This window comes from Oncorhynchus clarkii, chromosome 13 (genome assembly GCF_045791955.1).
Source record: "Oncorhynchus clarkii lewisi isolate Uvic-CL-2024 chromosome 13, UVic_Ocla_1.0, whole genome shotgun sequence".
Lineage (NCBI taxonomy): Eukaryota > Metazoa > Chordata > Actinopteri > Salmoniformes > Salmonidae > Oncorhynchus > Oncorhynchus clarkii.
Window position 1 is genome coordinate 37020220 of NC_092159.1, and position 25205 is coordinate 37045424.

Here is a 25205-nt window from a genome sequence, read left to right on the forward strand (position 1 = left end):
TATTACACATAGTGTAATCACTCATTTCATTTGTCACGATTCATCGATACGTATGCCATGATGCTGGTAAAGTTGTCTCACGCACCTACAATGCTAGATAACTATATAGCTGGTGTCATTTAAAATTACCCTAATTTATAAGACAGTTCTTATTTGATTAATGGTGGTCAGACCCATCTGTGGCATCTGTGGCACTCTAGTGGTTAGAGCGTTGGACTAGTAACCGGAAGGTTGCAAGTTCAAACCCCCAAGCTGACAAGGTACAAATCTGCCGTTCTGCCCCTGAACAAGGCACTGTTCCTAGGCTGTCATTGAAAATAAGAATTTGTTCTTAACTGACTTGCCTAGTTAAATAAAGGTAAAATAAAACTACAAGAGTGGACTTTGCGCTTAGCCTTAAATAAAATATGTCTGACAGTGATGCAAATGAATACAAATAGTAGAATTATACCATCATTGAATAGATCATGTTAAACGAGGTTGAAAAGTTATAAAGACAATTTGGTAATTTGACAAATCTGGATGTATTGTACTTTAGAATTGCATTGGGGGCATACTTATTTCACTAAACAGACTATATGGATTGTGGATCAATGACATGGGGTATCAGTCTACTCCGTGACAAATCAAATGGTATTCGTCACGTGCCGAATACAACAGGTGTAGTAGACCTTAGTGAAACAAGCCCATAACCAACAATGCAGTTAAGAAAATACCAACAACAAAAAGATAATAAAATACTTATAGAGTAGCAGTAAATAACAATAGCGGGACTATATACAGGGGGTACCGGTACAGAGTCAATGTACGGAGGTGTCGAGGCAATTGAGGTAATATGTACATGTAAAGTTATTAAAGTGACTTTGCATAGATAGAGTAGAAGAGGGTGGGGGCAATGCAAATAGTCTGAACAGCCATTTAATTAGATGTTCAGGAGTCATGGCTTGGGGGAAGATGCTGTTTAGAAGCCTCTTGGACCTAGACTTGGCGCTCCGGTACCGCTTGTCGTGCGGTAGCAGAGAGAACAGTCTATGACTAGGGTGGCTGGAGTCAATTACAATTTTTAGGGCCTTCCTCTGACACCCCCTGGTATAGAGGTCCTGGATAGCAGAAAAATTGGCCTCACTGATGTACTGGGACAAACGCACTACCCTCTGTAGTGCCTTGTGGTTGGAGGCAGAGCAGTTACCATACCAGGCAGTGATGCAACCCGTCAGGATGCTCTTGATGGTGCAGCTGTAAAACCTTTTGAGGATCTGAGGACCCATGCCAAGTCTTTTCAGTCTTCTGAGGGGAAATAGCTTTTGTCGTGCCCTCTTCACAACTGTCTTGGTGTGCTTGGACCATGTTAGTTTGTTGGTGATGTGGACGCTAAGGAACTTGAAGCTCTCAACCTGCTCCACTACAGCCCCGTCAATGAGAATGGGGGCGAGCTGAGCCCTCCTTTTCCTGTAGTCCACGATCATCTCCTTTGTCTTGTTCACGTTGAGAGGGGGTTGTCCTTGCATCACACGGTCAGGTCTCTAACCTCATTATAGGCTGTCTTGTCGGTGATCAGGCCTACCACTGTTCTGTCATCAGCAAACGTAATTATGGTGTTGGAGTCGTGCAGTCATGAGTGAACAGGTAGTACAGGAGGGGACTGAGCATACACCCCTGAGGGGCCCCCGTGTTGAGGATCAGTGTGGCGGATGTGTTACCTACCCTTACCACCTGGAGGCGGCCTGTCAGGAAGTCCAGGATCCAGTTGCAGAGGGATGTGTTTAGTCCCAAGGTTCTTAGCTTAGTGATGAGCTTTGAGGGCACTATGGTGTTGAATGCTGAGCTGTAGTCAATGAATAGCATTCTCACATTGGTGTTCCTTTTGTCCGGGTGTGAAAGGACAGTGTGGAGTGCAATAGAGATTGCATCATCTGTGGATCTGTTGGTGTGGTATGCAACTTGGAGTGGGTCTAGGGTTTCTGGTATAATGGTGTTGATGTGAGCCATGACCAGCCTTTCAAAGCGCTTCATGGCTATAGACGTGAATGCTACGGGTCAGTAGTCATTTAGGCAGGTTACCTTAGTGTTCTTAGGCACAGGGACTATGGTGGTCTGCTTGAAACATGTTGGTATTACAGACTCAGACAGGGAGAGGTTGAAAATGTCAGTGGAGACAATTGCCAGTTGGTCAGTGCATGCTGGGAGCACACGTCCTGGTAATCCGTTTGGCCCTGCGGCCTTGTGAATGTTGACCTGTTTAAAGGTCTTACATAGGCTGCGGAGATCGTGATCACACAGTCGTCCGGAACAGCTGATGCTCTCATGCATGTTTCAGTGTTACTTGCCTCGAAATGAGCATAGAAGTAATTTAGCTCGTCTGGTAGGCTTGTGTCACTGGGCAGCTTTTGGCTGTTCTTCCCTTTTTTAGTTTGTAATAGTTTGCAAGCCCTGCCACATCCAACGAGCGTTGGAGCCGGTGTAGTACGATTCGATCTTAGTCCTGTATTGATGCTTTGCCTGTTTGATGGTTCGTCAGAGGGCATAGCGGGATTTCTTATAAGCTTCCGGTTTAGAGTCTCGCTCCTTGAAAGCGGCAGCTCTACCCTTTAGCTCAGTGCAACACCCAGAGAACATTAGTGTCTGTTCCTGAGAAAAAATAATACTGCGTGGATGTTTAGGAGTTTGATAACGCGGAGGAGGACGTTAGGAAAAAAATATATTGGGTATTGAGTTGACTTGATACCCCCATTTCATTGATCCCCAATCATTGGGTAAAGCTGTACTGTGTAATATGAATGATACCCCATTTCACTGCTTCACATTCCAACCTTGTTTAACATGATCTAGACTAAATATGGCATGATTCCACCAATTGTAACGTTCTGCATCACTTTCAAATAGGTACTTTTATTTTGAAGACAACCCGCACATTCCACTATTGTGCCTAATCCTTATTGTAGCTAGCTTCACAACCCGGTCCCGGTCGAGCATCACTCGCCAGCTGCTTATAACGTTAGCTTTGGGAAACAGGGTTAAGTAGCTGGCTAGCGATTTATTTTCATGAACTGAAGTTGAATTTTAATAGGCGAACAACAAGTGGCTACCTAGATAATAATTACAATGATTCCTAAATCATTACTAAGAATAATGAAAATGACTGCAGTTTCTACTGGTCATTGTTTTCAGGCTGGTTGTATTGGTGCTAGCTAGGTACCAAGCTAAAGCCTAGCTAGCTTCCCCAGAAGTTGCGGTCGAACAAATAACGCTTTATTACCAAGGCGGTATTGTAAACACTTCGTTAGTGGCAGTTCTTTGCAGACTTTTTTGTACAGCTGTGACAATGCTACTGATAGTAGTGGTGGCGCTTGGCTTGCACGTGTAAATTCAGAACACACAACATTCTATAATATAACTGTGTTATTTGACGTGTCAAATTAAAAGCGTATTTAACGGGTAAAATAGTGTTATTTGACGTGCATCTTTTTTGACACGCAAAGAGCCAAACGGCGTTCCATAAAATGTAGCTGCTATCAGTTAGTGTACAGGTGCAATAAACCGACTGGCCAGCTCTGGAGGGCAGCTGTGACAGATCAACCAAGACTATCGCTGACCAAATCAAAAGTGCCCTGGATGGCAGGCTAAGGGACGATTTATTTGTGAACTTTGTTCAATTATTATTAGTAGTACACTCTTCCATGGCTTACTTCCATCACGTTCATTTGAAATAAATTAAAAGTTATCGACAGTACATAAAGTATAGGGGGATTACTTAGATACATACATGAGTTGTCCCAACTGAAATGACGGTTAAATGTCATTACATTAGGCTAGCCATTTTGTCCACTCCACATTTGGTTTAGAATTTATTGAGAAGTCAGATCATGGTTGATTTAAGTACAGGACAGCAAAGTTACAACAATTATACAACAGTTGGCTAATACTTTACCTATTTGAACAAGCGTCAAGTTTTGGTTAAAAAAAAGGAATATGTTTAAGGTCCAGAAAAGGTGTGCGCACATGAAAACGCGCTCGCGCGGAAGATAGGGAGGAGTTTTTTTTCTTTTTTTCTTTTTTCATAGAAGCGGCGCGTGATATCCTTCCGCGGGAGTCGAGCAAGGCCCTTTCCCTCCCGACAACACAGAATGAACAAGCGGCATTGCTGCTTAAACATTTTTTTTCCAGGTTCCGCGTTTGGAAATAGCCCATATCCAGAGTAAACTAATCGGCTGGGGGATACTGGGCGTGTGTGTTTTTCTCACCGGCTTTCGTTGATTTATCCACGGTCTTGTTACTTTGGTTGAACACTGAAGAAATATAATCCGGGGTTGAGTTGTGCGCGGCAATCTAACTAGCTAGCGACTTCTGTGTAGAGTGGTTGGGACAGAATGGAGCTGATAACAATCCTCGAAAAAACTGTCTCTCCAGGTGATTATATAGCTCCATATACTTATATTTAACATTTGCCATGTGAAGAGTTTAAGCCAAGCAACTTGACATATCTGTATTTGATAACGATAACGGGTGAAAGTTAAATCAGAAAAAGGGAGGAGGAAATGCCTAGCACTCGGCAAGCTAGGCTGCTAATGTTACGGCCTACTCACTCTGCGGATGCGGCTTCTGTGGTGAATTCGCTAACATGCTAACTTTTAGCACTGTTAATAGTTTAATCTGGGCGGCATTGGCCGAACTGCCAGTTGTCAAAATGTATTATCCGTTGAAAAAGTTATCACCCAGATAGTTGGTCATTTTGATGGGATATTTTTGCTGGTTTGATACGTATAGTTAGTTACCTATCAATTAACTTGGCTAACTAGCCATTCATGTGCAACTAAATCGGCCCTGCCTTGCACGCCCGCTAACTTTAAAGATTAATATCTAAGTACTGTATCTAGCATGTGCATGATGTGCCGATGTGATTTATTTTTAAGAAAATGCCTGGGCTCAATCATGTAAACCTTATTAGGTGGTATACGCTAGCTAGTGAAGTAAACACTTGTGCATTGCCCGTGGTGATGTAACATGTAGAGCGAACTACGTTAGCTAAATAGTTTGATACGAGTTGGTTAGCTGGATGGCTAACTTAATCGTTGGCCTCTAGTAGCTATCCGCTAGTGAGCATAGCATCCCCGGTAGCCAGCGTGTTTGCATGACATGGGTCACCTATCTAGCTAGTAGGGCTTGATAAATTGGCTATTTAATTAATCTAGTTAAGAACTAATCTCACATCAGGAAATGTACACCCACAATTTCCCAAGTAGATTTCCCTATTATCGCAATAGCGGTGAATGTGATCACTGGTGCGCACTGTACACTAGCTAATGTTAGCTAGGTAATCGTGGTAGCCTAGCTAGCTAATCGTTCTAGCTAGATAGGCAATGTAGGAATTGCAGATGCATGCTAACATAACTTTGCTGCTTCATGTTGTAGCTAACTAGCAAGTGCACTAGCTATTCACATTGTATAACGCTCAAATTTTCTCCCTCGCCCCCTCAGATCGAAATGAACTGGAGGCGGCACAGAAGTTTCTGGAGCAGGCGGCAATTGAGAATTTGGTTTGTATAACTACACATTTTATCAGTCAGACGGATAATATATTCCGGTCACATTCAGGTCTGGCGCCAGAAACACAGGGCATGAGCGCATTGAATTGAATTGCCGGCGTTTTCAACTGGGCCCTTTCTCCATCTCAACATTATGGCAGCAGCGTCACACACCTCAGCTTTCGCGAATGAATGGAGACCTAGCATTAACCCACGTTAGCTAGCTAGCACACCAGCTACACCATTGTTGGAATCCAGTGCCTTGGCTTGATCACTAACAAAATTTCGACAAATGTCCGTTTTCATTGATTTTTTAAAACATTTATTCATTCAGATTAATTTCGCTTGAGCAGTATAACCCCGGGATCGAAAAACGAGTTCAATGATAGTGATGGATCACTAGCAGGGCGGATTACGCTGTTTTGATATGGACACATGTGGCTAACATGTTGTAATTTTATAGCTGCATTTGATTCCGTATGCTATTCATGTAACTAATAGTTAACCGGAAAGCTGCCTGATAGGCTTTTACTAGTGAGCAAGAGCACTCCTCCCCCCTGACAGATGTCCATTGCATTTTTGGAGTAGAAAGCAAAAGAGGGTGTAGCTAGCTGGCTAGAGAAGAGGAAGTAAGGCGTGATCAAGGCATCTGTCATTGAACTACATTTTTGCATAGCTATTTAGCTTTGAAATTAGTCTCCTTGTGTGTATGCACTCTGCCTTTTGAGGAAACATTTATGCTATGATAACTATTTTGGGCAGTGGCAGATCCCCATAGAAAAAGCAAGTTTGTGCAAGGTGTGCAGGGCTCATTTGAACAGAAGTGGCATGGTACCAACATCTGCCACTTAACCTTTCTCGTGCTAGACTCTATATTGTGCATGTTACATACAAGTTATATATTCTGAAGAGTAGTCAAAAGCTAAACATCGATTGTGTAATCTCCCATTTTATTTGGCCACATGTCCTTATGTAGCTTTTTCAAGTCAAAATAATATAAATATATTTTACATTTCAGTAATTTAGCGGACACTCATCCAGAGCGACATACAGGAGCAGTTAGTGTTACGCGCCTTGCTCAATGGCACATTGGAAGATAACTGCAAGGCACCTCAAAGGTCTATTGCTTTGTTGCTGGACTGTGCAGCGCTGTTAATGATCAGTCACATAATTGGCTAGGCAGATAAAAAACTATTAAGGGAGTTTGACCCAAATCAGTAGTCAGAAGATGTCATGGTACAAGTGTTGCTAAATGGCCTTCTTTTGTGGTGCCCTCCTGTCCTTCATTATCATTAGACTGCATTATGATTAAACCCTATCTGTCTTTTAATCCATCAGCTAAAGGGACATAGAGATTTCCTCTCCTAATCAAAGTATTTGTACATACATTTTTAATCTCCAGAAAGCCTAGATAGTGACACCAAGCTAGACACTTGATGCCTCATAGGCCCCACTAATGGGATGATCTTGAATAGGTGTCACAGATGAACTCTTACATCTAAAATTGGTCACAAAGCAGAGTATACAGTTACTTCCGGAAAGTATTCAGACCCCTTGACTTTTTTCACATTGTTATAGCTTTGTTTTTCTCTCCCCGCAATTTACATACACTATCCCATAATGACAAAGCAAAAACAGATTTAGATATTTTTGCTAATTTCTAAATTATAAAAAAATCACTTATGTAAGTATTCAGACCCTTTACTCAGTACTTTGTTAAAGCACCTTTGGCAGCGAATCCAGCTTCAAGTCTCCTTGGGTATGACGCGACAAGTTTCTCCCATTTTATCTGCAGATCCTCTCAAGCTCTGTCAGGTTGGGATGGGGAGCGTTGCTGCACAGCTATTTCCAGGTCTTTCCAGAGATGTTCAAGTCTGGGCTCTGGCTGGGCCACTCAAGGACATTCAGAGACTTGTCCCAAAGCCACTCCTGCATTGTCTTGGCTGTGTACTTATGGTGGTTGTCCTGTTGGAAGGTGAACCTTCGCCCCAGTCTGAGCTCCTGAGTGCTCTGGAGCAGGTTTTCATCAATTATCTCTCTACTGCTCCATTTATCTTTCCCTCGATCCTGAGTAGTGTCCCTGCTGCTGAAAAACATCCCCACAGCATGATGCTGCCACCACCATGCTTCACTGTAGGGATGTTGCCCGGTTTCCTCCAGATGTGAGGCTTGGCATTCAGGCCAAAGAGTTGAATCTTGGTTTCATCAGACCAGAGAATCTTGTTTCTCATGGTCTTAGTCCTTTAGGTGCCTTTTGGCAAACTCCAAGAGGGCTGTCATGCACCTTTGACTGAGGAGTGGCTTCCGTCTGGTCACTACCATAAAGGCCTGCATGGTGGAGTGCTGCAGAGATGGTTGTCCTTCTGGAAGGTTCTCCCATCTACACAGAGGAACTCTAGAGCTTGTCAGAGTGACCATCGGGTTCTTCGTCACCTCCCTGACCAAGGCCCTTCTCCCGCGATTGCTCGGTTTAGCCGGGCGGCCAGCTCTAGGAAGAGTCTTCGTTGTTCCAAACTTCTTACATTTTAAGATTGATGGAGGCCATTGTGTTCTTGGGGACCGTCAATGCTGCCGACATTTTATGGTACACTTCCCCAGATCTGTGCCTCGACACAATCCTGTCTCAGAGCTCTATGGACAATTCCTTCGACCTCATGGCTTTTTTGGACTGACATGCACTGTCAACTGTGGGACCCTATATAGACAGGTGTGTGCCTTTCCAAATCATGTCCAAACAATTGAATTTACCACAGGTGGACTCCAATGAAGTTGTAGACATCTCAAGGATGATCAATGGAAACAGGATGCACCTGAGCTCAATTTTCAAGTCTTGTAGCAAAGGGTCTGAATACTTATGTACATAAGTTATTTCTGTTTATTTTTAAATTTGCTAAAATGTTTATGGGGTATTGCTAAGGATATCTTTTTATTTAATCCATTTTAGAATAAGGCTGTAATGTAATAAAAAGTCAAGTGGTGTGAATACTTTCCAAAGGCACTGTATATGTAAAATAGAGACCGTAACCACTTACCAGGACCTGAATGAATTTAGCAGTTTGTTTTGGTTACACAAACGCATTACAGATCTGATTTAAAACAACCACACATGGATCAAAAGAGATTTGGGGAGCCTGCTGCTGCCATTCACTGGTTGCAGCATGAATGGAATTTAGTGTCCAAATTGTTTTGCTGTTGCATACAAACCAGCTCTGTCATGTCTGTTGATTGATTACTAGCCTCCTACATCCTTCAGTTGCTGAATGTAACTGTTGAACACTGTTCAGAATCACTGCAGTGAAATCTTACTCATGCCTGGGACTGAAGGACTGTGGTGATGACTTTTTTTTCTTACCTGTGTTTTACTAAACCACTACCATCTTGTGGCCTGATTGTGTAAAAAATACATTTTAAAAACTCTCCCCACCCATTCTCCCTTTCTCCAGCCCACGTTCCTGGTGGAGCTCTCCAAGGTGCTCGCCAACCCTGGCAACACCCAGGTGGCTCGCGTGGCCGCAGGGCTGCAGGTGAAGAACTCACTCACCTCCAAAGACCCGGACGTGAAGACGCGCTACCAGCAGAGATGGCTTGCCATCGACGCCAACGCCCGGAGGGAGATCAAGAACTTTGTAAGGAGAAACTCCTCTTCTACCTCTTAGTGCAGATTTATTTATATTTTCTAGCTTCAGTTGGCTTTTATGTGGTCCCCCCAAAATAATTTAACCTCAGAAACCTACCCTGCCAAATGACTAATTGGACTAAAGCCCTTGCCTCCTACAAGAACCAATGTTCTCCGTCTCACTTGGCTTCGTTCAGCCAAATGCACCAGTTGATTCACCTCTAACCCCCCCCCCTTTTCACTCCCCTCCAGGTTCTGCAGACCCTGGGCACGGAGACGTACCGGCCCAGCTCGGCCTCCCAGTGTGTGGCTGGCATCGCCTGCGCAGAGATCCCCGTCACCCAGTGGCCCGAGCTCATTCCCCAGCTGGTGGCCAACGTGACGGACCCCAGCAGCACTGAGCACATGAAGGAGTCCACCCTGGAGGCCATTGGATACATCTGCCAGGACATAGTGAGTGCCCCTGGCACACACACTTGCTCACATGAGGATACCATGGTTAAAACATCAATCTATCTACTGTAATATGGAACTTGTGACATTGTGTCCTCGATAACAATTGCACAAAGACAAGATTCCAAAATCGAACCTAGGCTAAATTGTTTTCTTTGTTTTCCAAAGCATGTTTCGCTGCAGAGCAGACGTAACTTCCATGAACAACTGTCTTCTCTCCTCCCCTGTACTGTAGGACCCTGAGCAGCTGCAGGACAACGCCAACCAGATCCTGACAGCCATCATCCAGGGCATGAGGAAGGAGGAGCCCAGCAACAACGTCAAGCTGGCTGCCACCAACGCGCTGCTCAACTCACTGGAGTTCACCAAAGCCAACTTCGACAAAGAGGTGTGTTTGTGTCTCCCGCCCTGCCTGTGTCCCACTGTTAGTGTTTAAGTTCCTCCTTTGTCGCCTGCTGTGACCGCAAAAATGGAAAGATGAAATGGACAAATCTGAGCTTGTTTATAGACTTAACTATCTGGTCTGTGATGAGAAATCATGCACCACGCTGAATGTGTGATGGATAACCCCTACCACAATATCTGAGACCTGCACACAAGGTTGGGTTTTGAATGCTTTGTCTATGTGCCTGTCATAACAGTGAATGGGTCTGTGTTTTCCAGACGGAGAGGCACTTTATCATGCAGGTCGTCTGCGAGGCCACACAGTGCCCAGACACCAGAGTGAGTATCGTGAGTTTCTCTTTTCTATTTAAAACCTTTTTTGGCACATTTATTCATGCGTTCAGCCAATAATCATATTGTTAACCAATGTTGGTGAAATGCAATGTCTGTCTCCCACAGGTACGAGTGGCTGCCTTACAGAACTTGGTGAAGATAATGTCTTTGTATTATCAGTACATGGAAACGTACATGGGTCCGGCACTGTTTGCGGTAAGCAACCCCCCATGCGGCAACTTGGGTCTTGCTCTGTGGTCTTTCGATGTGCTTCTATTTCTTTCTGAAGAACTTAAGTCAGAGAACTCCAAACAAGGTCTTGATGGACCTTATCAGTTACTGATATTGTAGTGTCGCTTGTTGACCACTTGTCTGGTCTTTGATGAGAGATAATGCACGACGCTGTAAATGCCTGATGTGTAACTCCTACGACAATATCTGAGACCTGCACGGACACCAAGGCCAGTAGTCCATATCAAGGACGCTCCTTTAAAATGAACATCCTGACCCCCCCGGTCTCTGTCCTCCCCCGAACAGATCACAATAGAAGCCATGAAAAGTGACATTGATGAAGTTGCCTTACAAGGAATCGAGTTCTGGTCGAACGTGTGCGACGAGGAGATGGATTTGGCCATTGAAGCGACTGAGGTGAGCCCCACCCCCCACACACACACACGTGCTTTCAAATGTGTTTTAACTCGATAAACTAAACACAAGGCAACACTGCAGCCCACTAATGGAAATGTACACGTTTTATATATTATAACACCCGAAAGGGTCAGTTAGCCGTGTTTGCTGAGTGACGATCTAGCTCACCTTTCTGGTCTGATGAGAAATCATGCACCACGCTGAACGCCTGATGGATAACCCCTACCACTAAATCGGAGACCTACACCTACCTTGTTATTTTGTTATCACACCATTAGTCGGCCATTAAGCTGACGTCTCTTACCTCGAGGGTGTTTATTTTAGGCGCAAAATGCATACAGTGGAGAGTTGCACAACAACAAAAAGGCAAATATTCCTCTAAGTTTGGTACATCTTTCTCTCTCTCTCCCCCCAGGCATCGGAGCAGGGCCGGCCCCCGGAGCACACCAGCAAGTTCTATGCCAAAGGAGCCTTGCAATACCTGGTGCCCATCCTCACCCAGACACTCACCAAACAGGTACCCAAGAGAAGAGCGCGCGGCAGTCATTTTACACCTCGTTATCCTCTTCGTTACACATTAGGGCACAGATTTGATGGGACACAATTCAAGTGAAGCGTCTGTATGCACCACACAACATTTCAGTCTGCCGTTTTTAGTGTTTACCCCAAGGCAAGATTCCTTGCAGTTCACAGCCCAGCCTGGCTAGCACAGCCCACACACAATTCTAAGTGAAACGATGTTAATGAGGTTGGAGGAGGGAGAAATCGACCAAACAGATTTGGATTAATGTGAAGCATGTGAAAAATGCCAGCCACAGGGTGTTGGAAACCTTACCCGGAAAGGGTAAGCCAGTCCGTGGAAGTGAAGGCATCCCCAGCCAGTTTGTCCTTGGAGAGCAGGGCAGCGGTGGTGACGCTACATGATTTAATGTCAGCCAGAGACACTAAAACGTCCATCCATAATATCTTTATAACCTAGAATGATCCTGTAGAGTGAGACATACTGATTGATAAGGATATGGGTGAATCATTTCCATGTATTAAAATCTCTGTACAACACTATTGCCTCTAGCTGGCAGAATCCTTCATCTTGAGATTAAATTAAGATTCTGCCTCTTAGGAAAACCTGTCTGGTCTGTGGTGAGAAATCATGCACCACGCGGAACATGTGATTGATAACCCCTACCACAATATCTGAGACCTGCAGACATGTATTTTTAATTTAACCTTTATTTAACTATGCAAGTCAGTTGAGAACAAATTCCTATTTACAATCACGGCCTACACTGGCCAAAGCCGGACGATGCTGGGCCAATTGTGCGCCGCCCTATGGGACTCCCAATCGCGTCCAATTGTGATACAGCCTGGATTTGAACCAATGTGTCTGCAGTGACGCACCTAGCGCTGAGATGCAGTGCCTTAGACCGCTGCGCCACTCGGGATCCCGTATTAAGGGGGGGGGGGCTCCTCACCCATCCAGATGCCACCATTTTGTGTCTAATACCACATACAACATTGTTGATTGTCCCCCAGGAAGACTGTTCTACTGCTACCACCCATTCTATAATAAGTACAAGTGTACCATGTGAAGTCTAGCAGGGAGGTGTGAGGATTTCTGTACGTGCCACCCCAGTCTTATCTATTAGGGGCTTTAATGAGACCCACTGTACTTGTCTAGCTGAATTTGTGTGTCACATTTGGTCTGTCCTGTTATTGTGTGTCCTTTTGTGTAGAATGTCCTTGTTGATGTGAATGTATGCTTTTTCCTTTGGGTCTCCTTCCCCTCTACACGATCGGGTCATCTCTCCCAGCATACCTTTTTATGTAAATGTTTTTCCTCTCACCTCTCCTATGTGCAAGTCCAGTATAGATTCCTTTCATACTTCTCCTTCCCTCCACCCCCCTTCTTTGTTCCTCTGTCAATAGACATTTGGTTTTTATCCCTCCTTTTCTCGGTGTCATAACGTGTCATGTAAATGCGTCTCCTCTCATTCACCCCTCTCGCTTCCTCCTCAGGACGAGAACGACGACGATGACGACTGGAACCCGTGCAAGGCGGCGGGCGTGTGCCTGATGCTGCTGGCCACGTGCTGCGAGGACGACGTGGTGCCTCACGTGCTGCCGTTCATCAAGGAGCACATCAAGCACCCCGACTGGCGATACCGCGACGCCTCGGTCATGGCCTTCGGCTCCATCCTGGAGGGGCCCGAGCTCAACCAGCTCAAACCCCTCGTCATTCAGGTGACTAACTTCACCAAACGTAGACATGAAGAGCTAATCTTGTAACGGCTTCGCTCAATTCATTCTAATTAACCTAACAATTATGACACACTATTGTCACTATTGTCATTGGTTGCACGAATTGCAGTCTTTGTCTACATAACCTGGTTCAAGCATTCATGACATTACCCTGAAGAAGGCACAGTGATGCCGAAACGTTGGTTTACCCAATAAAGGACTGGCCGGTCATTCTTTTTATTAGACAAGACATGCCATAAATGGAACACCACCATGTTATGATCTCAACCTGCAGCTAACATCAGATAGAAGAGGAGTTTTGATTATCTGTTAGGAAATTCTTGGCATAGTAGGGATGGGATGTTTGGCTCTTTTGACTGCCTCGGATCTTGTCGACTCGTTCAGTCAAAAGAACGACTCGTTCGGCTCCTTTTGTTCATTTGAGTCAGTAATGCCCAGAGCACGCAGGACCCCCGGCCGGCGAACGACGAACTGAAAACTCAAGTCATGATTCCACAAGCCTCTTGTTCACATCTCGTTCACCATAGGGGGCTTATTGGAGCCGTCATTTGTGATTGAGACGTAGTGAAACTGTGCTTTAAACAATGTACATTTGTTGATTGCTAGGCACACGAATAAGATTATTTCTTTATTCATTTGAAATGGGGTAAGGTTGTGGCTCCAACCGGACGAGATTATGAACGACTCCTGGTGGAATCGCACTCCTTAAATGTCTCCCGTGAGGGTGACGAGCACCATGTTCAAACTGCAGCCCCCGGGATGATTAATTGTAGAGTTTGAGTTTGTTTGAGCAGAGGCTCTGGTTCTAAAGAAATGCTGCGCCAATGATATTCAATAATCAATTAATTGCATTCATTCTTGCACCATGCGATCAATTATCAGTTGTAAACATGCATTTTTCTTCTCGACGCTTATGATCTATTTCCCCGTGCGCGTATGACCGATGGTTGGTGGTCGGAGTGCGTCTCTGGAGCCGCTGAGCCGGAGGAGCGTGTATTGATCCCGCTGTAGGTAGGACTCACTGCGGCCAGTACTAGCAGGTCAAAACGAAAGACTATAAAATGAACCGGTCACTCAGGAGAAACAAATCACGCGGCTCGAGTCAGTAAAAAGAGTTGTTTATAAAAAACGCATCGTTCGCCCAACTGCACATCGCTAAGGCATGGCCCAACCAGCTCAAACCCCTTGTCACGCAGGTCAGTACACCAGCTTCCGCTGCATTATGATACCTACTTACTGATACGACCAATTTTCCCCCAAAGGGGGAGTTTCACAGCAGCATAGACTAACATGCATACTAACAATCCACTGTCTGATGGGTGTGTCGAGCAAGGAAGAGAATTGCTTGTGGCCAAGTAGAAATGTATCTGCTGTAAAGGTCATTATCTCTAGGCTGCAAGCATTTCTCAGTTTCCTTGTGTTGCACGCCCATCAGATAATGCATTGTCTCTTCTGTGTGTTTTTAAACTCCCTTACGGTTAATAATGAAGCTATCTGCAAGTTTCAGTAAATCTTTAGATGAACCACAATCTACCCTAAGTTGTTGCCAGGGTGATTGGGTATTTCCAGACGTGTTCATTCACAAGTAGGGTGGACTGGAGAGGCTGTGAGGAGGCGGTATCGTCTGAACCACCATGTTCTTTCGTGGCTGTGTGTATGGCTGCGTCTCAAATGGCTCCCTATCTGGTGCACTGTTTTCTACCAGGACACAAGTAACGCGTTATGTAGGGACTAGGGTGCCATTTGGGATACAGACTGTGCGAAATCCTTGACCCCCAAGCCCTATTGAACTGTGAACTGAAAGTGGGTGCTTGTCTCAGAGTGAGCTGGTGATAAGCTTGTGTAAGTGTCCATAATCTGAGAACCTGTCGTTCACTAGGTAGCAAATTCAAAAAAACTGACCTGATATATTAAAATCATGTTTCTGTTGTAAAACGTGAATATGTGAACTAATAAGGCAGTATAGAACCTTGTATCTGGTCGGTGATGAAAAATATTGTACTCAAGACCCTTGACAACCCTGATGTTTAAATAGGATTTATCTGAGACCTGCACAGACAAGTTCAGTAAAGCTGGATTTAGACAAACTCTGTAGTAGTTATGGGGGGGAAATAGACAGTTACACATCAGAATATTGTTTTTGATGATTCGTATCGTTTTGACGATAATCGCAATATTATTTTGCGCTAGTTTGCTGTTCCTGCACAGCTTATTCATTTTTTTTTTTAATGCAGGAAGCCAATTTGTCATCAACAAATTGTATTTCCATGACTGGTAAACTCATTTTCTCATGGCTCTCTTGTCCGTCTGCAGCAGACATGTTTGGAACATCGAATCACAATAAAATCACACTATCGCAATACATTTAGAATCGTAACGATACGTTAGGGCCCTGGCAATTCCCAGCCCTACTCTGTAGAGGCTCTGACAATCCCTGGTGGCCCCTTTCCCTGTTTGTCATATTTGACAGACGCTACTGTTGTAAAATCTTGTCCACTGCCCTCCCTCTCCTTCCAGCCCCTACCTCTCTCGCTACACTTAAATACTGCTGTTATATTAACAGTACCTTCCTTTCTCTGCCCATCCATGCCGGTCTGTTTACTCTTGAACCCTGGTTAACAGTACTTAATAATTAATAAATTATAATTTATTACATTTCTATAGCGCTTTTCATAGGATCTCAACGCTCTTAAATGGGGAGACTTCTTGTGTCGTCGTCCCCGTTCATTGACACTACCGGGGTTAATTCTGTTCTTTCTCCCTTCCCAGGCAATGCCCACGCTGATTGAGCTGATGAAGGACCCCAGTGTTGTGGTGAGGGACACCACGGCCTGGACAGTGGGCAGGATCTGTGAGCTGCTGCCGGAGGCGGCCATCAACGAGGTGTACCTGGCCCCTCTGCTGCAGTGCCTCATCGAGGGCCTGGGGGCCGAGCCACGCGTCGCATCCAACGTCTGCTGGGTGAGACACAAGCTAGAGCCGCTATTTGATTAATTTGACCATTTTTAAAAATGCAATTCGGCAACACGTGGATACAATGCATTTAAAATTGAGGATCACGAAAAACGGTAAACAGCGTATTTCCATTGTGGGCCTCCACCACACATGCCGCAGTAGTACTTTGTTAATCCCACAGATAAGGATTTCATCACCACAAGCTTCAACGATATACTGCACAGTACAAAGACACCACTTGCTCATTTACAATTGATGCCGTAGATCTGTCCACCCCACTCGAGTGAAATATGTTGCATCAAAGTGCCTGTAGTTGAGAGAGATACCTGTCAGGTCTGTGACGGGAGATCATGCACCACACTGAATATGTGATGGATAACCCCAACCACAGTATCTGAGACCTGCTAAAGACTTGTTATTTTTTTTTAAGGACCAAAAATAATGATTCATGATTTTCATATGGATGCCCTCGTAACTTCTCCCTCCATCCCTTTCCCTCCGTCCCTCAGGCCTTCTCCAGCCTGGCGGAAGCCGCGTACGAAGCCACAGATGCAGCGGAGGACCAGGAGGAGCCTGCCACGTACTGCCTCTCCTCCTCCTTCGAGCTCATCGTCCAGAAACTATTAGAAACCACAGACAGGTAGGCAGGACTGTCCAGAAACGGTAGACTGGTAAGCAGGACATGGGGATGGAACGTCGCCTTCTGTTGTCAGGACTGTAGAGGTTTAGAAACCTCAACTTTGCTAGTCAAACGAGACATTGTGTATGGAGGATTTCTGGAGTTGGCTGGAGACTAACTCTCTGGTCTGTGATGAGAAATCATGCACCACGCTGAACATGTGATGGATAACCCCTACCACAATATCTGAGGCCTTCAACGACAAAAATGCATTTGGAGATGTAGAATGGCGTTAAAATCTACTTCCTCAGGAAATCCTTTGAAGCCCGTAGCTGTATATACCCTTTTGAAGGCTGTGAGTCTCTTATCCAGTCTCGCCGTCATAGATCGCTCAGGTTTATGTATTTAAATGCACCAATTTTTTTGCTAAGAATTGCACATATTTCTGTATAATATAAAATGCAAGTAATATTGTTTTCCTGATGCATAGTAATGATTGTAAGTTATGTTTTCCCTCTGTGTCCACCAGGCCGGACGGTCACCAGAACAACCTGCGTAGCGCGGCCTACGAGGCCCTGATGGAGATTGTGAAGAACAGCGCCAAGGACTGCTACCCAGCCGTGCAGAAGACCACCCTGGTCATCATGGAACGCCTGCAGCAGGTCCTGCAGATGGAGGTGGGTCCCAACAGAGAGAGCGGTGGATTGGTTGGGCAAACCTTTTTGGTCTGTGATGAGAAATCATGTACTCACTACTCTGAAGAGCTCTGATGTTTACTTAAGGATTTATCTGAGACCTACTCTAAACTATTAGACATTTTGCTTGGATTCTTTTCTGTATTGAATAAACTCCCATTGAAGGAACTGTTGATTTCATGTGCTCTCTCTCTCTCGCCTCAGTCTCACATCCAGAGCACGTCGGACAGAATTCAGTTCAACGACCTCCAGTCTCTACTGTGTGCCACCCTGCAGGTGAGATGAGCTGACCTCATTCAGTTTGACCCTCAAACTATTTCAACCTCCCCGAACTAGAGGTAGAAGAAGAATACCTAGGGGGTTCCATTAATATATTTAGCTGTCTGAGTATTTTAAAGCCTAAGAAAAAAAGACAAGAAAAGCGATATACATTTTTAGTACTTGTCTGATCTGTGACAAGAGATCGTGTACGGAAAACCCTGATGACACTAGGAAGAATCTGAGACCTGCACAGACATGATCTAAAATGTACTAGGAAAGGAGAAGGCTTTATGAGGAAAGGTACCGTAGACGGACACCCAGCAAGGAAACAACTTCTGGGTTGGAGTTCTCCTCTTTCCCGCTTCTCACAGTAGCTAAATGACTTTCGAGTTAGCCTGTGCTATGTTAGGTTAACCCTTTCCCTCCCCACTTCTCTATAGAATGTGCTGAGGAAGGTGCAGCACCAGGACGCGTTGCAGATCTCCGACGTGGTGATGGCCTCCCTGCTCAGAATGTTCCAGAACACCGCCGGCTCCGGGGGCGTACAGGAGGATGCGCTCATGGCCGTCTCAACCTTGGTGGAAGGTGAGCCATTTAAAACGGTCACACCGTGGTGGATGGGTAAAAAACAACATTTAGTTAGATGGGTCACACACACACAGGGTTTTCTACGCACACCCTCCGCCCACTTTAGTAGGATGAATTATGTTTATGTGAATCTAAGCAGTTAAACCTTGTATCTGGTCTGTGATGAGAAATCTTGTACTCAAAACCCTGAAAACCCTGATGTTTTAATAGGATTTATCTGAGACCTGTTTCCAGCCGCTTGGTCAGTGTGAATCTGATTTCCAGTCTTCTAGCAGTATGTAAATGGTGTGTTGCATGTCCAGTGTCACATGCCTCACTGAGCATTTTTACAAGCACACTAAAAAAATCTGTGTTATGGCAGAGTGTGGCATTAGTCATGTAATCGTGTTACTCTAACTGATCTTAATCACTAAGGTCACAATCAAAGTAAACATAAGCCAATTAAAACAGCTCTGAAAACCAGGTATCTTTGGAAAGATTAGGATGTATATAAGCGGCTTAATCGGTGTTCCAGCGGCGTATTCGATCAGTGCGTGTGCTAGCACCAGCATCTATAGCCTCCATCTTTTGCGCGAGTGAAGTGAGTTTGGACCAAACTGCAAGGATGAATCTTAGAAATAGTTTTCACATACAAACTTTTTATATGTCCGAACTCAGAATCAAATAGGCTTCCCAAAAATGGCATGGTCGCTATGGTAACATTTATTTTGATTGAAGAATTTCTGCATTTAACAAAGTGCCAACCAGGTAGACTGATTTTAGATATGTCCATATAAACAAAATTATTAGGGAAATTGTTAATTTTGCAAAGCATGTAAACATTTAAATCGAATTGTCATATTAATTTTTACTATTCACAATAATTGTGTGCATGTAACCAGACTCAATGTTCTGTAATGTCTTCTGTTTCCTCAGTTTTGGGCGCTGACTTTCAGAAATACATGGATGCCTTTAAACCCTTCCTGGGAATTGGACTGAAGAATTATGCAGAATATCAAGTGGGTTCTATGATATTTTTTTTTCTTGGATTATATTCATATTAATCTCTTAAAGTAAAAAAACAAACAAGATTTCTCCCTTCCACTGACGCCTGTTCCTCTCGCTGCTCTGAGCTGTGGCAGCTGGGCTTTTAGGTGGTCACAGAGTAACGCGGGGTCTATTTCACCCAGTGTTCATGAGGTAGCAGGGCTGCCATTGTCTACACTGGACTTTGCGGGACCCCACACTTGAAATGCACTGACTTAGTAGCTAAGTACCTTCTAGTAATGCTTGCTGTGAGAGTCGACACTCAATTATTTCACCTAGCTACACCGCTTGCCCTCCCTCCCTCGTCAGGTGTGTCTGGCCGCGGTGGGCCTGGTGTGTGACCTGTGCCGAGCCCTAATGTCCAACATCCTGCCTTACTGCGACGAGATCATGCAGCTCCTGCTGGAGAACCTGGGGGTGAGTTGCACTTTAGTTTCTGCCAGCTGTGTTGGTAATACTGGAATGTGCAGGACCGTACATTTTGAGTCTTTTTTTATTGTAGATTTACAGCCTCTGTTTTATTGATCGGTTACGTTGTAGAAGTGTGTAAATGTCTTGGTGTCAAGCTGACCGTAGACACGGCAACAAAACATTATCGGGAAGAAAAGGGGATATAATTCCAGCTGTCTTTGTTCATATGGGTTAGGTTAAGTCTTGTAGATATTCATAACGTTTTTCACCTGTACTGACTAAGGGCGTGTGTGTGTGTTGCCCCTGCAGAATGAGAATGTGCACCGGTCGGTGAAGCCCCAGATCCTGTCAGCGTTCGGAGACATTGCCCTGGCCATCGGAGGAGAGTTCAAGAAGTACCTGGAGATCGTCCTGGACACCCTGCAGCAGGCGTCGCAGGCACAAGTCGACAAGGTAGAACAGATGGACACGCGCTGTACCACATTGGCATCCCCGTTTCATTTGACCCTGACGCCTGTTCCTCTCGCTGCTCTGAGCTGTGGCAGCTGGGATTTTGGGTGGTCACAGAGTAACGCGAGGTCTATTTCACCCAGTGTTCATGAGGTAGCAGGGCTGCCATTGTCTACACTGGACTTTGCGGGACCCCACAAGTTTCTTCCCTGAGTGTTTTTTTTGTAGAACCTTGTTAAGCATGCCTCTTCCGGGGTTTGTTAGGGATATTAGTATTATAGTGGTCAATAGATAACAATGACAGTTGCGCTCCTTGATGCGGTCTGTCCTCTATCCCGCTAACCTGCTGTGTGTTTTGGTTCTCCCCCCCCCTGGCAGACGGACTATGACATGGTGGACTATCTGAACGAGCTGCGGGAGGGCTGTCTGGAGGCCTACACTGGCATCATCCAGGGCCTGAAGGGAGACCAGGAGAACGTGCACCGTGAGTCCGCCATCCTCCCACTGTCATAACTAATCTACACATTTTGTGGATCTAGTATTTTGGTGTTTTGTGCGACTATGGTATTGATATTGTGTCTTGAGATGCCAAATGTACGATTTTCCTGCACTAGTGTTTTCTGTGTCCACTGACGCCTGTTCCTCTCGCTGCTCTGAGCTGTGGCAGCTGGGATTTTAGGTGGTCACAGAGTAACACGGTCTATTTCACCCAGTGTTCATGAGGTAGCAGGGCTGCCATTGTCTACACTGGACTTTGCGGGACCCCACACGTGCCCATGGTGGCACACTGAAAAGTCTGAAAATCGGCAAATGCCACTTTTCCTAACACACATCCTTAATCACCTCTTCGTCTGAATTATGGCAACTTTGAGTGACTATTGGTCATCTGTCACCTCCTGTCTTAATTCTCATGATTGCGCTGAACATTGTCTTCCTTGCATCGTTCTGTCCTACCTGTAGCTGACGTGATGCTGGTGCAGCCCAGAGTGGAGTTCATCCTGTCCTTCATCCATCACATCGCTGAAGACGAGGACCACTCTGACGGCGTAGTGGCAAACGCCGCCGGACTTATAGGGTAAGGCAACTAGGATTATCTCAGTGCTAGTGACGCTTGCTTTGTGGATCACAATAATACTGAAGATTCTTTTGGTACGACATAGCATAAAAATGTTAGGGGCAGCTTGGGATAAGACGCGCGGAGGAGGGCAGGTGATCTCAAGGCATGAAAGATACTTCATGATTTCTGATTTAAAAATTACACAAATAATTATACATTTTTTGTTGATCTGTCTGGTCTGTGAGATCTTGTACTCAAAACCCTGATGTTTTAATAGCGTTTATCTTAAGCCTGAAACAGACCTGGTCAGTAAGAGACTTGAAAAGGAGTTGTTTGAGGTAGCAGGCCTCTAGATCGAAGTCGTGTTTCCAGCGACTTGATCAATGTAAAACGGTTTCCTCCGCTTCCCTTTGCAGTATGTAAATAGTCATGTTCCTGCCCGACGTGCTTAGTTTAACCCTTTCTCCCTCTTTCCTCACCTCAGAGACCTGTGCACGGCCTTTGGGAAGGACGTGATGAAGCTGGTGGAGCTGCGGCCCCTCATCAACGACCTGCTGACGGAGGGCCGGAGGTCCAAGACCACCAAGACCAAGACGCTGGCCACCTGGGCCACCAAGGAGCTGCGCAAGCTCAAGAGCCAGGCCTGGTGAGTTATTGTCCTAATGCCCTACTGACTGACAGTCACCCCTACAGCACCTTTAGGGCATCATAAAACAGCAAGGGAATAGCTAAGGGATAAAAAAAAATGTACGGTTTGAAAGTTAATGTTGCGTTGGGAGATACTTATTCAGGAAGTGCGTGTCTGTCCATTTTTTCATTATTTTTTCATTATGGAGATGGCGTGAAATTGTAACCTTTAGTGATTTCATGAAAGAGCATGTATAGAGTGTAACTTGGTGACCAATTCTGATATCTATAAAGTCACCAGAATTTCACTGGAGCAGCCTAATGAGAGGGATCACTATGTGCATGGAGCACGTGAACACAGGACTTTGGCTCCTTCAGCTAATAAGCTTTTCTTCCTATTTTCCTCTACAGATTTCATGCTGGTTGGGGATAAGATGGACAACAATGAAAACGCCCCACTGGAATTTCTTCTGTCTTTTGCGTCGTGTCCGAGTTAAAGCAGAAGTGAAGCGTGCGCTGAGATGAGTGTCTGAGAATGTGTGAGTGAGAGCGAGAGTGAGCGAGGATCGACGTCACACCACCTTCTGAGTACAATTCCAGCAGTTGCCGGCAGACCAGCAGCGCCCCACCCCTGAACCCACACCACCACTTCCTTAGGCCCCCCCCCCCCCGCCACCTTCTTCTTCGGCCACCTGTGGACTGATTCTGACTTGACAAGGACTCCACACAAAAACGTGGATCGCTGTAGCCGGCTAGTTCTAGAACTCTTCTGAAAAAAAACTAATATTAGTCTACAACAGGATCACCAGAGCAGATAAATAAAACTGCCAAAATGTGGTTTCTTTTGAGGGAAAATACAAACAAAACATGATACGAAAGAACGCGACTATTTTGCTCTTTGACCGATCTGTGGAAGATTTACTTTTTCCCTTGTCATTTTTGGGGGGTTTCCTTCAAGCACTATATGGTTGTGGACTTGGTCAATTTTACGCAAACGTGAACTGAACCGGAATCCGAAAAATACAAACTTTTGGGGTGTTAGAAATGCGCCTAAAGGATCACTGCTGGAGTTGAAGGAAGATGAAACGAGGGGGACGAGCAGGCGGTCTCCACCCCCCTCGTCTCCTACTTCTAGCCTCTCTGATATCCCCCAGCCTGCCCCTGCAAGGAGCCCCCACAGTGATGCAGGGGTGGAGCTAGCTGACCAGCCTGGAAGATGAAGTGTGTGTCTGTGAGGGAGGGGATTCACTGTCTCCACACCCCCACCCCCCCCCCGGTTATTTCAAATAAATAATAAAGCTTGACGCAAATTCAGTAAGATATATTTCTGATGCTGTTTGGGAGAGGGCAGTGGGGGCCCGGTAGATTACTTATTGGCAGCACTTGAGTGAATTGGCAAGAAGGTGTTTATTTCCTGCAAGAGAATCACTGACAAATGTTCACCGGTTCAATTATTATTATTTTTTTTAATGGCATCAGTAGTTTCTCTTCATCTTCAGTGTGGGCTTCTAGATAAGCAGACCCTTTCTTGCCAGCCCCGTTAACAAGAATTGGTGAGGATTTATGCGTTGAGTGCATCAGGATCAATCGAGGCTATGGGAACACTTCCAAAATAACTACATTTGACATGTAACACTTTATCTTCTTAGTGTTAAGATGAGCAAGGAGTAGAAAACGAGTGCCAAATTTAGACTACTCGTCATAGGGTAAAATACAACAAGCAAACACACACTTGCCTAAAGCATGCAGTTCAGAAAGAAATCTATTGAACTACATGATGAACGAGTGAATTGGGCTTGTTTCAGTTCCCATTTGTTGGTTTCTCGCTGCACTTAGTTGGAAAAGGGTCACTCACCAAGCTGTTAAAATGAGAATCGACTACGTTTGTACAAGGTTATATTTTTCCATTGCTATGAAAAGAAACAATAAAATGATATCAAACATTCCCCAAGCAGTTCTGGTACTTTGGTCTGTATTTTCTTTTGTTTCTTGCAACTGTTTGTAATGCACTGTGATGACTTTGGTGTCCATGGCAACGCTAGGTTGGTCGAGATCTCCTCCCCCCAGAAACTTCCAGAAAATGTATCTTGTCTATATTGGCATAATCAATCGGGTTCAATTTAACTTGTCATCACTGTTTTGTACTGTTTACGTTCTCCAATGCCTACGTGTTGGATATGAGGCGTTTTCCATTTGATTTGAGATTGGACATTTTTTGCGGTGACTTTGGTCCTCACACCACTTTGGATTGTGTAACATTGTCCTCATGGGCTTGGCTATTTACACCATGTCATGTGTTGAAATGATATTAAGAATTGCAACATGAATATAGAATTGTGAACATTATGACAACCTGCTTTTTTTCTTTTCTTAATTTCCAACCTAGTAAACTAATAAAAATCTATATTGTACTTAACACTGTAACCTTTCAATGTTCTTCTGTAAATGGCTGTCGCTTGTGTCTGCTGACCCTTATACCCTTGGATTGAGTGTGTGTAGATCATTATTGTATCTTGCTTAAAAGGAAAGTCAGCTAAACATTACTCTTGTCCCTCCAGACATTTACTTGACAGGTTGATCAATTTTTCAAGTGCCAGTAATGCACAATTTTGGCATTTTATTCACCATTATGGTGCACTACTTCTGAACAGGGAGCATAGACAAAGTACATTTGATCTGAGCAGAATTTGGAATAGTTATGTTAGAAGTTGACCCAAACCACAGATGTGTGTTATTACCTGATGTCCAATCCTACGGATAACGGGAAAGAAACATGGAAGTGCAGTACACTGTCAACTACCAAATACAATATATTGTCAGGTGTCGGGTCACTGCTAGTGCCCAGCTGACTGAACTGCAAGTGTTGGTTTTATTTCCCCACAACTCAATTTAAAAGTTGAAATGGTACAGTGCTGTCTCATAAACCTGCCATGCTGATTTGGACAGAAATGTGACTCCGTATAAATGGGTGAAATGCAAAACTTGGCTCATTTTGAAGGCTACATTTGCTAAGAGAGATACAATGCATCTAAAATAGCACATAGTGAAATTAGAAACCGGGTGGTTCATTTATACTTGACCATGAAGAGTGGGATGATATCTGGAATGAGCAGAGCAGCAACTGATGACGTTGTACACAGTCACCTAAAAGGCTCGAGGACCACGGTCACAAAGAGCAGACACTAAGTAAAAAAATATATGAAACTTAAAATTTCATCTTGAAGTAGTGCTTGGTTCCAAATGAGAGAGAGAGCAGGCAAGCGTTTTACGGAAGTGGAAGCGCGAGGAGGAGAGTGGGGTT

General features: G+C 44.7%; 1 protein-coding gene and 3 non-coding genes across 5 annotated transcripts; all 4 read left to right on the forward strand.

Annotated features, from left to right (window-relative positions):
* Positions 1-4057: 4057 nt before the first annotated feature.
* LOC139364619 (importin subunit beta-1) lies at positions 4058-23850 on the forward strand. Of its 2 annotated transcripts, none has more exons than XM_071101507.1 (22): positions 4058-4407; positions 5476-5534; positions 8966-9148; positions 9391-9591; positions 9827-9979; positions 10255-10323; positions 10435-10524; positions 10846-10956; positions 11372-11473; positions 12973-13197; positions 15985-16176; positions 16680-16810; positions 17319-17466; positions 17689-17760; positions 18186-18330; positions 19249-19331; positions 19669-19776; positions 20080-20223; positions 20599-20704; positions 21181-21295; positions 21762-21923; positions 22316-23850. In XM_071101507.1, coding segments are annotated over exons 1-22 (2640 nt in total). In that variant the 5' UTR covers positions 4058-4367; the 3' UTR covers positions 22317-23850. The 2 variants fall into 2 exon arrangements, with proteins under 2 accessions (XP_070957608.1, XP_070957609.1); XM_071101508.1 differs by having other exon boundaries at positions 10255-10314.
* Positions 19418-19561, forward strand: LOC139365375 (small nucleolar RNA SNORA79). The gene has a single exon (XR_011626659.1). It is a non-coding gene; the product is annotated as a small nucleolar RNA SNORA79 (small nucleolar RNA).
* LOC139365374 (small nucleolar RNA SNORA79) lies at positions 20279-20422 on the forward strand. The gene has a single exon (XR_011626658.1). It is a non-coding gene; the product is annotated as a small nucleolar RNA SNORA79 (small nucleolar RNA).
* On the forward strand, positions 20851-20992 carry LOC139365372 (small nucleolar RNA SNORA79). The gene has a single exon (XR_011626657.1). It is a non-coding gene; the product is annotated as a small nucleolar RNA SNORA79 (small nucleolar RNA).
* Positions 23851-25205: the final 1355 nt, after the last annotated feature.

Bases quoted from the DNA above. Each gene is read 5' to 3' on its own strand.
- LOC139364619 (XM_071101507.1), top strand. From the start codon at position 4,368: ATGGAGCTGATAACAATCCTCGAAAAAACTGTCTCTCCAG. The intron at 11,474-12,972 runs GTACCCAAGAGA...CTTCCTCCTCAG, and splicing joins CCCAGACACTCACCAAACAG to GACGAGAACGACGACGATGA. The intron at 16,177-16,679 runs GTGAGACACAAG...TCCGTCCCTCAG, and splicing joins TCGCATCCAACGTCTGCTGG to GCCTTCTCCAGCCTGGCGGA.